Below are 14,834 nucleotides of genomic sequence, written 5' to 3'. Positions count from 1 at the left end.
TTTTTCCTTTTTCATTTTCCATCTCTTTCTGTGTTGATTAACTCGAATCTCTCTCCTTCAAGCAATTAACAATTTAAGAAATTGTATCATCATGATGATGCAGTTTATTCATTTATCACTTTACTTTTTGTGTGAACAATTTATTTCATCAGATTCTACAATTGTTAACTTGAGGAAATTGTTAATTATTTGCAACAATTTAAATCTATGGAAGTTTGTAATTTGATTTAATTGCTTTCCAAATTCTTACTATCATGATTTACTGATTTCGTGATGTTGATAACCCACAATTCAATGAGATATCTCTTGAAATATCAAGGTAATAACAGGAGATGACTGATTGATCCTTGTGATATTTAATTCGTTAATTTTTGATTGCCAATCAAATTTCTTACGAAGATAAGGAAACAAATTTAATAAAAGTTAATTAGCTCAAAATGGTCATTTGAAAGTAATTAATTGATTGCGTAAAAGTTTTCGAAACAAAACTAATCAAATCTTCATCTGATTGATTTTTAATTCCAGAGGGATCGCTCATTCAATCACATTAACATACAAACAGTCAATCGGGTTTAACCTTTACAATTAAATTGAAGTTTAAATTACTATCATTGATTAACTAAACAGGCAAATACATCGTCAGTATTAATTATCTCGAGGTAATTTTCTAGTAACTTACCAAACTTGATCAATTAATTTCGAATGATTGTTTATATAATTATAAGTTTGCTAATCGAAATTAAGTAGCCATGAGCCAAAATTATCGCATTTATATAATTCGATCCATGAACATGAAATTCTGTCCAGCCTTCGATTAATTGAGTCAATTTTTCCTCTTGCCTGAAGGTATTGTAAATTATTAAATCCAAAGAATGGGAAGATTGAAGTGGATTATTACCAAATCAAGGGAATTATTTAATCATTTGAATCGGGATCAAGTTTAAACGAAAATAATGAAATTACTTTCATTCGATTTAAATTGTTGAGCACAATCAAAGGAAGACTATTGAATCATTGGAAATATTATCACCTTCAAATCATAGGAATTTGATACGAAGGTTAAACCATTTTGATTAATTAGTTGATGAGTAGGTGTTGAATGGCTTGTAACTAACCTTTCAATTCATTTGATCATTAAAGGGAAATCGTATCAATTATGATACAATTGACACTCTATGAAACCTGATTGCAAACAATCAACCCTTGATTCAGTTCATTGAAACTCAATGGAAAACATAAATAATCATTATCTTAATCATTTTTTAAACTTTTTATTCCATCGTTACTTTAATCATTCCAATCAAATTGATACAAGGTCTAACTGTTGTCGATAAAAAGTTACAGTCCATGAACAAAATTGTCTTTCTTTTCTTGAATTCTGATTGATAATCTTCAAATGGCTGCAGTCAAAAAGATCAAAATATGAGAGGTTTAACAGTATTAATTGTTTTCCGCTGGTTTGATGAGATCATATGATTGACACTTTTCCAGAATATTTTTTGCGATTAGTTTTAGTTTATCATCGATATCGTCTACTTGAGGAAGTGTTATTGCCATGAGAACGCTGAAAATTTTTGTTTCAATAATTTTCTCAGCGAGTGATTTGTTGGTGAAAATGATGTTCTTCACAATGAATAAGGCTCGATGTTGAATATCCAAATCGGAAGCCGAGCAAAGTACTAAAAGCATTTCCTCCCAATCTTTCGCAAGGAAAATCTTTTCGCAACATTTCCCGCTAACTCCTGTTATCATCGCTAAGCCACCAGACGCAGCAACGATAGTATCTCGATCATCTTCACCACAGAGATAGAGCCAATATTTAACTCGGTCATTATCCTCTTCAAATATTTTAACAACTTCCGGATTTGTAATCAAGTTGGCAATGCACTGAGTTGCTGCTCGTTTCAACATCGGATGATCATCATAAATGTAATGTTCAATCTTTGAGAATCCACCATTTTTGAGAATGGCTCGTTGAACAGTTTCATCAACTTGGGCCAAATTTGTAAGAGCCATGAGCGATTCAAAATTTTCTAATGCTGAACATTCAACATCAAGTAGTCTTATTAATGGACGGATAACTTCAATTGATCTTTGACCTTGAAAAGAAATAGTTGGATCTATCGAAATCCCGATTCGAGCTAAGGCTTGAGCAGCGATTACTTTTCCTCTTCCAGTGTTACTACTCAAGTAAAGACTGAGAAGAGCCTTAACGCCTCCTTGAGCCACGACTTTACCTCGAAGTTCTGGTTGTTCGCAAATTGCACTGAAAACTCTAGAGATCATTTCACGACTTGAGATACTTTCAGTTTTACAGAGAGAGACCAGCGCCGATGTAACGTCCATTGAGGCCAACATTTTAACTCGTTTTTCTATGAACTCTTTTGAATCTTTGGGATGTTCCTCAGGGACATGTTGCTTTGAAAACTTCGCAAGTTCAATCAATTCAGGCATTATCTCCTTTTATCATGACTGTTGGTGAGATTCACGAAAGTGGTAACGATACCATAAAGTAAAGACAAATCACCAGTTCGTGCCAAGTTGATCAAAGCTCTCATTGCATCTTTATCTTCAACTAAATCCTCCTTTATTTCAGCATTTAGAGTGAGGTAAGCGAGTCCTTCGGAAGCCCATTTTTTTATATCACGATCTTTACTCTGGTCAGTTATAATCTTTTTACATGCTTTGGCGAGTTTATGAATAGATTCATCTGGAAGAGGACGGAAAGAGGCATCAGCTCCGCCAGCGGAACCGATTTTACAAAGTCCGACAAGCGCTCGAACTTTGATACTTTCATTCTGAGATTGATAAAGATTCTTGAGTATTCCCGTTCCCATAGAAGCGATCGAGGTACATTTCTCTTTCTTCGAAGCAGCCGCAATAATCGCTTCCGCTGCAACTTTTTGTTGTATTTCGTCGTCGTCAGATTTAGCCATTAACAACATCATCTCGACGATTCCTTGCTGACTGATGCAGAAATTTCCAACATCAACTGGACCCTGAAGTAGAACTGTTATCACTGCAATTGCTCGAATTCTGTTCTCAACATCACCCCCACGTAGTTTATCTTTGATATATTCCATACATTGTTCCCTGAAAAATGCTCGAAGTTTATCCGAATCCATACATTCATAAGTACGTTCAAGAGCGATTGCAACTAAACTTCTAGTGTTTCGAGTGATCAACATACTTGATTCACACTTCAAGTCTTCGAGCTCCGATGCGACATCTAAAAGGTTTCCTAAACAGTCTGAATCGGCTAGAAGTCGACCTTTGCTAAGAGCATTATGGCCAACATTACGTGAGACAAGTTCGAGTAGAGCATCTCGGCCTTCAGCGCACATCGCCCTGGAACTAGTTCTTTTACCGATTGCAATCAGGATATCATCGATCACGGCTTTATTAGTGGACATTTTCTCTGCGAATGGTCGAACATTATCTTTGGGATTAAATCCAGTTAAACTATTGATTATCGTTTGAACCAAATATTGAACTGCCATCACATTCTCTTCAGAGGTGAACTTGTGAATGAAATAAAAATTGGATTAATTGTTATCAATCTAAATCATTCAAACAACCAACTTACCTGATCAACCATAAGTAACAAAAAAGATTCGATGCTGAATTTCCGTAGCACTTTAAGAGCAAAAGAGTCTTCATGTTTACAAATCTCACTTAGAGCTCGAATCAGTGGTAAGTAGATTTTAATTGACTTTAGAGTATTGGATTTGTTATAAATCTTTTCAATTCCTTTGTTTTCAATTATTAGCTCAGCACCGGCTCTTTCTTTAGCCAATACAACGAGATTGTTAGCAGCTATTGCTTGTTTATCCTCGCCCAGTTTAGGATCAACCAGTACATCAAGTGTTTGCAACACTCTTTGGGCTGTGTCCATGATTGGTTATTAGTAATGAGGAAGAGCACCGAAGTCGAAGAGAATTCAAGTGAAATAAGTCCACAGCGATAAAACACCGGAACAACAAGAAACAAACACACAAGTTGTGTGACACAACCAAAAAAGGTAAACAAATGAAATCTGTTATGTAAATAGACCGAAGGAGGAGGAGAAAGTGAGAGTTGCGGTGAATTTGAATGCGAACAATTTAATTGAATTATTTTTTCTCTTGATTTTCTTTAATTTAGTTTGAAGAAAATTTCTAATTGTAAATGATTCCTTTTGGATAATTGTAGACATCCTGTGATTCCCTTGTTCACCCGAGAGAATTGATATTTTTTAAATTTCTGTTTATTGAGTAGAAAGTCAATGCGATTGAGAGAAAGAAAATAAAATGGAATCAATTGATTTTCAACAAGCAACTTAAATTATATAAATTTATTTATCTACCCTTGGAATAATAAATAATTGTTTTCCATAACAATTAACACTCGAAAAAGAGAGGAGGCAAAAGAGAAGAAAAAGAGAGAAAATGGTGGGAGTTTCATCGATAAAATGATTGATTTGATCAAATCAATCGGATCTTTTGTGGATCTTTTGTGAATCAACATCTCGTTTCGTATAAACCACTTCGGCCAATGTAACGGACCCATTTGATGACATCGTGGTCGGAGTAGTTGAGCTTTGGTTCAAATACTTTCAAATACCGAACCTTGAGGCCAGAAGGAGCGAATGGTACTTCGAAATTCATCGATATCGGAGGTCGATTCCATTTCTTCTTGGTGTCCGTTAATAGTAACTCGATCTCAGCACTTAATTGTGTCTCCTTCATTCCGGCCATTTTCTTGATCTTCCAAACAATCGCGTTATCACTCGCCTTGTATTTCGCTTTTCCTTTCATACAAATCAGTTGACAACCACTTGTGTTCAGGGGCGTTGGTATTTTAACCTCGATCTTTTGCCCGACCACCGCAGGCTTGAAGTTGCTTTTGAGGACCACTTTCACCTCCATCTTGGTTCGGCCTGCTTCTCGGACCAAAGGAATGATTCGGAAGGGGAATGAGATGTCTTTAGTAATTCGGTATCTCATCAATTCAAATTCACCATCGGGGGGAATAAAACTAATACTATGTTCCGACTCGAATTTGGACAGTTTAACACACTGGTGGAATTGACAATCGTCTATTGCGATGGAAGATTTTGTTGGGTAGCCTACGTTTCCACCTCGAGTAGTTGGATCATCCAGAGCTGAGCTTGTCTTTCCTTTGCTCTCTAGAATTAGTTTGTCATTGATTCCAAATTTACACTCGGGCATTCCCGATAGAAAAGCCTTCATGACCACTTTTCCAGCCACATGAGCACTTAACACTTGTCCCTGCGGGGACATCAACAGGTTGACATATTCAAGAACATCAAGGAAAAGCTCATTCCGTCTATATTTGATTCCTTCCCTTCGCCAACCAATTTGTCCAGTCACTTGAGAGGTGATTTGAGACTGTTCCTCTTTAGTCTGAGATTTGACACCTTGTTGGGTGATGAATGTCTTAAGGATTCCAGTGTCGGTGTTTTGAGGGTAACCGAAATCAAGGATTTCATCAAGAAGTTCATAGATGAGAACAAAATTGTTTTGACATTTTCCTCGCTGATTTTCCAAAATAACTTTGCATGACCTCGCACATTTTCAGGAGAAACTCAAACACCATTGAAGCATTCAGATTCTGCTTGGTGACGGCGGCCAACCACAGGTTGGATCGTTTGATATGGAAAAACGAGGTTCGGGCGATGTTGGTAACTGGTGATCTCACTTGTTGACGGGCGTGGATAACGTTAACTCTGAAAGCGTCAACAGCATTGCGACCAATGTCATCTCGGTACATGCGACTGATCAGGACTTCGCCCTTGTGGTTATAAATGAACAGTCCACCGATCATTTTGTCCCCGGACTGTCAGTGGAAACGAAATGAGAGAGAAAGGGAAGTGGAGGAAAAGGTAAATACAAGTGATTCAGAGAAAGAGAGAGAGAGAGAGAGAAAGAGAAAGGAAGTGTTTTTCTTGTCTCCTAGTTAGAAGATGAAAAGAAACAAGTTGTTACTCTTTGAGTTTCAGTGAAGCTCAAAAGGAGGCGGATCATCAGAGGAAAAGGGACTTTATTTAAATTTCATTCAATCAACAAACTTTTTCATTTTTTATCTTTTACTTGGATAATCAGATTGAATTGGAAACAATTAAACGGTTGATGTTAGATACTCTCACCAACAACCTGTTAGTTATTGATTCTTATATCCTGCACACTTTACATAATGTTTTCATTATCGACACTTTTTATTGGAACCATTAGCAACTCTCAACAAGGTCTTATGACAATGAACATAATTTTCTCATCATCATTTAGTTAATGAACTAACGGGCAAATGAAGATCGTAATGTTAATGAGCAAATGCAAATACAGTTCATTGAAAGAAATTCATTCCATTGTTCATCTCCAAGTCGCAAAGCAAAACTTCCCACCTTTTCTCATGTAAATCATGGATCATATTGACGGACTGAACTTACGATTGGCTCTTCTTGATCGTTCTCCCATTTTCTTTGTAAATTCGTCAACACTCAAACCCGATGGTGTTTTGTCCAAGTACTTTTATGATTGGGCTTTGATATTTTACCAAGGATTCAACATGACCTGGTACAATGGAGGGACAAACAACTATGGTTGTAATCGTGGTGTTTGTCACCAATTAGCTCAATTCATTCAACTGAATGGCTCTGACATGGACCAATTGGCAACAAGTGTCACTTTGTATGATTCAGTTTATCCAAATTTAACATTTTCACCTCCAGTCGACGAGAAAAGTTGTTACTTTTTGACTTATTACCGTTATCCATATGAAACATCATCATCACTTGATTGTTTGACTTCATTGAAAACGATTTCACCAACAGTGGCCTTACTTTTGATTGTTTTGTTTATTTTCGTTAAATTGTTACCATTTTTTGTCCACCAACACAATAAAAAGTTAAACTTTCAAAGTTTAATCAAGTTAATTGTCTTCGATGACCAATATTATCGAAAATCTTCATCATCGTCGACAATTGGATTAACTAGTATCTGTTTCTCAATCATATTAACTTTCTTCCAACTTTGGTACTCAGTAAGTTTTCAAACTGATTTAACGGTCACCAAAAGCGCACCTCCAGTCACTGATTTCCAAGATTTGATCGATCGCAATTTAACTGCTAATACAATTCAAATTAATCCTTGTCAAAGAGGAATTGAACTTTTAGATGAGGACGATTATAAGACGGTGCTTTTATCTCATATTGAGCCACATTATTCATCGTTAACTTTTACCAAAACCATTAATGATACTCTCATGTTCGTACTTCTTGCTGGACGATGGGAAGTGAATGCAGTTAAAAGACAAATGGAGATTTATGATCTTGACCAGCCTTCGTTGGGCACTTATTATGACGTTTCCACGACTTTTGGAGCTGCAATTTCCACCAATCTGATGAATTCGCTGATCGAAACCCAACTATTGAACAAACTTAATGCTCGAACTTATCAGCTATTTGAATCTCGCGTTGCCGTGAAATATCACAAAAAAGCGTCAATTGGACCAACTTACACTTATCTACATAAAACATCAACAACTAACGATCTCAACTTGAAAATTCACTTCAATCAATTAACTATCAATAACTTTTTCTTCTACTTTGTTACTCTTTTTACCCTGATTGCTCCAATCTCTACTTCAATATTAATTGTTGAGATGTTAATTCATTTCATCTCAACCAGAATGGATAGAAAAAGTTCATCAATTGGTTAACCAGATCATCATTAATTATCGATGTTTTGAATTTTTTTGTATCAGTACCTTGTGATTGGTTCAGATGAAAACGAAATGTTATCAAAGTTAATCTCGATAAACAATCTTACCATTTCAATGTTCTTTCTAGTTTAATAATGATCTCAAGCAATCTAATCAAATAATCAAATGATTGGAATATATTGTTGAGAAATACTTCGCCTTAAGGTTCATCATTCATCAGATTAAAACTATTTGTTTAACAAGAAAATGAAACCTCTCTCCTTATTATTATTGTTCAGTTAAAACTAGAATCTTATTCACTAGAGTTTAATATCTTCAATTAATTTGTAATCAACAGTCAATCTAATTAATCTTTCACAGTCTCTTTCGTAACTCTTTGAACGTAGTTAATCAGAGTAAGATAGAGAGTAAGAAATATGATTTAGTTGAACAATCGACACAATGATTTAAGGTAAATTACTTTTCGAGAGCACAATCAAGGAAGGTAACAATTATTATTCACAATGAACATTATCGTGATGAAAATAACGATTCATTTGGACTCCATTGATGTTGAATCATTAATGGTGACAATGATTATGTTGATAATTTAGTCAATAAATAAAACATAAGTTTATGATGATGATGGTTTTGTATCAGAAAAACAAGATTATTTTAAATTGTTACAAAATACATTAACCAATTTGATTTTCATGTTAATCATCATGATTAATATTATCATAACAATTGATTTGATAATAACAATAAACAACTTGTTATTTTCTCAGTAGGAATCAATTATGATTAAACGAATTGAATTATAGTTATTATCATTTCTACATGTATTGTTAAAAGCAAATCGTATTGAGAATCAGTAGTTAATTATGTTTGAGTTGTTGAGTTGATTGCATCTCTTAAATAGCTGATTGAGATTATAAATAAATTAACAGTTGATCGTTGATTGAGTAAACAAATTTCAATTCGATTGTGTCTATGATGATCTAACAAATTTACGATAAAAACAAAAAATAGACAATCAATTGGTTGAATTACTGATTGTAAACCTACTTAATTTAGTATTAAAAGACCAATTTATCATCAACAATTAAATGCGGAAATAAATTCTAATCGTCAATTACAATTAACCTTTTTCAATTTTTTTCCAATAGCAGGAGATGATTAACTAGCCGCTAACTAATCGAGACAGAAACGATTTAAATGCTTAAAAATTTTGAAAATTCGTAAATTGTTAAAATTTTCAGGTACCATAATCAACCATTGATGGCAATTCCAATTTACTTGATGTTTTCCATCATAATCAACTAATCAGATGGTTAATTGTCTGATAGCAAAGATTTTACAACCGTGATTTGAATTGCTTTGGGTTATTTTAATTAACTTCAAGTTCATGATTGACAAAGAATTGGGACCAATTATTGATAATCATTGTCTTCCGATTGTTAACTAAAAGAACCCAAGATGATCACTTAAATCTACAATTTATCCTTGAACAATTTAACAAGCCAACAGCTAATTAAGTGAAGACAATGATCAATTTTATCACAACTCATCCCAATTACAAAGTGATTAACTTGATTACTATTATTAAATTCATCCACTCAAACTCTAATTATTCGACTCTTTAATATCGTGAATTGTTGTTTCCTTCCGTCGAATCAAATAAAATTAATTAATCAAAACCAAAAATACCCTTAAACTTAGATGCAATAAGAGAGTGATTGATTGATTAGTTGATTGTGAAAATGAAAATTGGTCACTGGACCATGTTATTCAATGTCAACTGGATTAAAAGGTAGCATTTGATTGTAAATTTTGTAACAAAAGACAATAAGTTTAATTGTATGATCTAAAATTGAATCGTAAATCATAATTGAAAGCAATTGCTTAATTAAAATGCTTTCGGTTTATTAAAATTAAAGTAATCAGATGATCGTCAAATTCACGATCAAATTGATTTTGTCCTGAAAACATGTTAGTAAATTAAGAATAATTAACAATTCGAGGTTGTCCACATCAACAATTTACTCATTTACAATTTGTATCATTAAATTTACTTCCTGATTCCATCTTCATCAGTAGCATTAATCTTGATCCAGTTAAATTATTGAGATCATTAAACTAATCAGCTAAAGTTCAAGTTAATTGTCGTCTAATCCCAAATGATAAAAAGTCAGACTGAAACAGAGGCAGAATTCAAATTTCAATGGAAACTCAGCCAAATAAATTGGACTTTCAGAGCAAAGTTCGAGCATCAATTTTCAATCAACTCTTATAGATTTATTACCTTTGATTGAGACGCGAGAGTATTCATGTTTAACCGATGATGATAAAGAATTTACATTGAAAGATACTCGAAGGTATTAATAAAGTGTGTTCACTAGATTCTAGGCTTGATAATTTCTTACGTTCATTGGATTGTTATCCTGATAATCAATAAAATTACTCTGCAGTTACCAAATACTAGTACACTTTTGCCAGTTTCTATCACTTACTAAGTTTTAATCCTCAAGAAATACTTTCAAAAGTTAATAATGAGAAACAATCAATAATTATAACCTTTTCAATTCTTGCGTAACTTTAACCGTAATTATCTTAATTTCTCATGAAATTCAGCTCACATTTGATAATAACCAAATTGTAGTTACTGTTGATAAAAATCTGAGCTGAGTTACATAGAGTATAGAGTAGTCGTGGTGCTAATGGGAATATAATTTTTGTTGTGATAATTTTAAAACAATACTCATTTGGTTAATACATTAACTATCTCAGTATAGTATTGAAACAACAATTGATAACATGAAGTAAATCAATTAATTAGATTAAACCTTTAGGCTATGGAAGTCGTTATAAACTTTCATTTACCTCTTCATGCACAATCCAAATGCTAAAGGATAATCATGAACGTTGATTGAATCCAATGATAAAGGTCACGATGATGGTGAAATTTGAATCTGGATTTTCCAGTTTCAGTATTGAGTTTATCAGAGAGCCTCAAGGGATCAGCAATGAATTACTCATGAAATTACCTGAACAATTATGAAGTTATGATTAACTCATTTCTAGACAAATACTCAAACAGTTAATCTGATCAAGTTAAACGTTTATCGACAATGTGATAGATATTATCAAATCTTAGTAAATATTTGTAAACACAATTACACAAATCGTAAATTTTATAAGTTACGATGTTGTGAAACCGAATCGACCTTGAGGATCCTCTGGATGAATTTCGTTCTTGATTGTTACACTAACATCGAGCGAAATATTTAATCGCAAATAGATTGATAGATAAGCCAATCTCCTTAATCTTGTTTCGATGTATTGAAATACAAATTCGATAAAAACTTTGTGATAGTTTGAGTTACGATAAAAGCGAACCAGAAAGAGCATTTGATTAATTTGAATTCCTCTGATTCGATTAACTGATGATAAGAAAAGTAATAAATAAATTACTTGATCTGAGATCATCTGATCCATTGTGATTCATTTGATGATTATATTTATTTGATTAGCTGCACTCCGTATGATTAGCTGCTTGCTCAGTTATGGAGGGTCAAGGATAGTTGATAGATGAGTTAATCAGTTAATTATTTGCTTAGATTTCACAATCAGGTTTTGACTATCGAGCAACTTTATCTTGACTATAACAAACAAAGTTAATCTCAATTGTAGTGATAATATTTACCAATTAAATCATATCTACTTTTACATGGTTTAAATCAATCGATTTTTCATTCGATTTCAGCCCAAATTGAGATAATGATTCACTCATCAATTTGATTGAACAGATCTCATGGTAATTACCAATCTTTATATTGTTTGGATCGATCTAATTATGCCAAATTAAGTCAGAATGATAACTTAATTGTGCTCATTGTTTTGCGATCTCAAATTCTTATCATTTTGTACTTCATCAGTGGCATTGAAGCTTTAAAAATTTTCCAGTGGAATCCTTTGAGTATTTATCATAATTAACTATTTTGATTCTAATTAAACTAATTTGATTATAATCAACGGGTTTATTGATAGTTAATTACTTTTATCGCTAAGAATAAATTCTAAGCTGATATTAATACATCGCAAACGTAATTAAATTACTTCACAGAGAAAGTATTAATAAGGAATATTGTTGAGACGATAAGGAGAAATTAACGGTTTAATTCAATTCCAGACTGAACGAAAATCAGTGAATTGTGTTGACAAAGCTTTGGGATACACTTTAAATCAGAGAATAATATTCATAATTAGTGTTACCAAATAGATTATCTATTATTATTAATACTCAAGAAAAACTTAAAAATATCAAAATTGTGATTTCATTATTATGAGTTTAATTGATTTGCAACTTTATATCAGGTCAATGAGTTGATTTGATCAATTACTAAATTGTATTAACTTGCTATATTATTACCCGGTAATTGAATTCCCTTGCATGTCGAGATAAATTAATCAAATTGTATTAATATTTACCCATAGGTTTTATAATTAGCAACTAATTGTCAAAATAAATCAATTAATTTAACTGAGGATCAATTTAAATGTTTTTTCCGTACGCTGTAAACGAGGTAATTGTAATGTCAAGGTGCTGTTTTATTTAACTAAATTGTTTCAATTTAACTGTTAATTGGAAAACAAAATTTCCCAAACAAATTTCTTCCTTTATATTTATCCTGATGGCAATCTAATTATGAGTTTAGTATATTCACTATTAATTAAAATTCTGAGAAGATTATTTGAATTAAATTTACCCGAATCAACTCCAAGGTCACGCAACATAATAATCCGATTGTTTAATTGTTAAAAACAATTGAGCTTCAATATGGTTAATTCGGTGTCTTTAATCCCAAATGAATCAAGGAATCTAACGATCAACGGGAATCCCTTAAGAAATCGGTGACAATTAGATTAGCCATAAACAGAATATGATGATCATGTGTTGATTAGCTAATTCCAGTAATTTATCATTTAAATTTAGAAACAGAAACTGGACCCCTTTGATTAACCTCAAGTTTTAATCATCAACACAAACTGATTTTCAAGGTGACAAACTATTAATAAACACCAACACATGAGATTAATAGCTCTCTCTCTCTCTCTCTCTCTCTCTCTCTCTCTCTCTCTCTCTCTCTCTCTCTGTGTGTGTGTGTTGAGATTGACTAAAGGATTTTCGTTGATTATTAACCAACAGCTGAGTTCATGGTCAGTTTGGTGTCATTGGTCATCAGACGACAAATTTATCATAAATTGTTACGATTCATGGACAATCGTAGCTGTGATCGATGAATTAATGAAGCTTAAGGCAAAGGATTTACCAAATATCTGACCTTGAATTGCGAATAATTGATAATCCAATCAAACGCCTCAGGGTAGACTCTTAGTTGTTTCAGATAACTTTCGAATTATTATTTTCTTTTATTCTTTCATCGTCTTCATCATCTTCATCTTCAAATTACATCTTTCTTTTATATTCTTATTGACTCCTCCTTAATTGTTTGAGTTTTACTGAAACAATTTAATGATTAAATATTATTCAATCCAACCCCTTTTACCACGTTAGCTCACTCGCATTTTTCCAGGTAAAGTTTATATAAGTGTTTAATTTGATTTGATTCAGTTGCAAGAGTAACTTTCGACTGATGTTTTAAGTTAATTGTCCAGTTAAAGTTTTGCTGTAAAAGCATTTCCTTGATAATTCAAAGCAACTAAATATTAGTTTAGTTTCTATCGTGATCAGTTGATTTTAATTTCTCTTTTATTTGTGTCAATCATTATTCATCTAAAAATAATAAGGATTCGTTTAAAGTTAATCTCATCAATTGTTTCGTGTCAAATATCAACAGGATTCATCTGTTAATCATGTTTGCCAGTCTCTTCCAAATGGCCTCCGGTCAAATGAGTTATCAACATTTCAACACAGTCTCTCCATCGATATCTGATTATTTTGACGATTTCATGGAAACCAAGACTCATGCCGATATCGCTAAATTACCGTTGATGGAAAACGGTTTTCTCGTCGTAATGTCGATCATGGCCACTTATTTGTACTTTGTTAAAGTTTGGGGACCACGAATGATGGCCAATCGTAAACCATATGACCTGAAACCTTTGATTCTAACTCATAATGTCTCATTGGCGATATTTAATCTCTTCTTTTTCGTCTTTACTCTACAACACTCGTCATTTGGTGCCGATTTTTGGAAATGTTCACCACTCGAAATTGCCTTAAGAAATGATAAAGATTACAAGCTTTGGGTCATTTGGTTCTACATTATGTCCAAATTTGTTGACCTGTTTGATACCGTTTTCTTTATCTTGAGAAAAAAGTTTTCCCATGTATCGACTCTTCATGTCGTCCATCACACAATCGTACCAATTAACTTTTGGCTTGCCTTCAAATACGCTCCGTCTCTTAATCTGGTCTTTCTCCCAAGTATCAATTCCCTGGTTCACACAATCATGTATACTTATTACGCTTTATCCTCGTTCGGTCCATCGGTTCGTCCTTACCTTTGGTGGAAAAAGTATCTAACAACTTTGCAAATCAGTCAATTTGTCGCTGTTTTACTTAATTACACTTATCTCGGTGCTTGGTCTGATTGTAAGATTCCTAAATTCATGTTCGTCTTGGGATTCCCTCAAGTCTCAATGATCATGGTTATGTTCATCTCCTTTTTCATCAAGACTTATACAACTGCTAAACCACCAGCATCTTCACCCATTGTAAATAAGAAGACTGAATAATATTTCAATTGAAATATCCATCGTTTGTAATATATTATTTTCTGAACAATTGATAACCAGAGGCTGGACCTTCAAAACCCTCTGAGCTCATCCATCACCATTTTCGTCATCATCATCATCATCATCTCCATTCAAACTTTAATACACTTTACATTATATTAATTATACACTAATCGCTTTTGTCTTAATACTTTGTTAATAAAGTAATGATCTCTTTTTTTGCTCAAAAAACAACAAACTTTGACTTCCTTTTCCTTTTCCCTTATTACTTGATTAACTTTTACTTTCATCACAATCATGACCAGAAACTATTAAATTAAAGTTGAAATTGAATATCATGCTGGGTTAATGTCCACTTTTGGTTATTCTTT

At 33.1% G+C, this 14,834-nt stretch overlaps 3 protein-coding genes across 3 annotated transcripts; 1 reads left to right on the top strand and 2 right to left on the bottom strand.

Annotated features, from left to right (window-relative positions):
* Positions 1-1,255: 1,255 nt before the first annotated feature.
* On the bottom strand, positions 1,256-4,028 carry LOC128385785 (protein unc-45 homolog B-like). The gene is given in 3 exon segments (XM_053344700.1): positions 1,256-2,462; positions 2,465-3,521; positions 3,587-4,028. Coding segments are annotated over 3 exon segments (2,388 nt in total). The 5' UTR covers positions 3,896-4,028; the 3' UTR covers positions 1,256-1,440.
* A 275-nt stretch (positions 4,029-4,303) lies between these two features.
* LOC128385787 (AP-2 complex subunit mu-like) lies at positions 4,304-5,981 on the bottom strand. The gene is given in 2 exon segments (XM_053344701.1): positions 4,304-5,529; positions 5,531-5,981. Coding segments are annotated over 2 exon segments (1,326 nt in total). The 5' UTR covers positions 5,827-5,981; the 3' UTR covers positions 4,304-4,499.
* Positions 5,982-13,328: 7,347 nt separating this feature from the next.
* On the top strand, positions 13,329-14,778 carry LOC128385814 (elongation of very long chain fatty acids protein 1-like). The gene has a single exon (XM_053344737.1). The coding sequence runs from the start codon at positions 13,579-13,581 to the stop codon at positions 14,461-14,463; it is 885 nt and encodes a 294-aa protein (XP_053200712.1). The 5' UTR covers positions 13,329-13,578; the 3' UTR covers positions 14,464-14,778.
* The last annotated feature ends 56 nt before the right edge of the window (positions 14,779-14,834 follow it).

The sequence above is a fragment of the Panonychus citri genome, unplaced genomic scaffold (genome assembly GCF_014898815.1).
Source record: "Panonychus citri isolate SS breed McGregor unplaced genomic scaffold, ASM1489881v1 Contig00050, whole genome shotgun sequence".
Lineage (NCBI taxonomy): Eukaryota > Metazoa > Arthropoda > Arachnida > Trombidiformes > Tetranychidae > Panonychus > Panonychus citri.
This window is presented reverse-complemented; position numbering and strand designations above follow the sequence as displayed.

Bases quoted from the DNA above. Each gene is read 5' to 3' on its own strand.
- LOC128385814 (XM_053344737.1), top strand. From the start codon at position 13,579: ATGTTTGCCAGTCTCTTCCAAATGGCCTCCGGTCAAATGAGTTATCAA.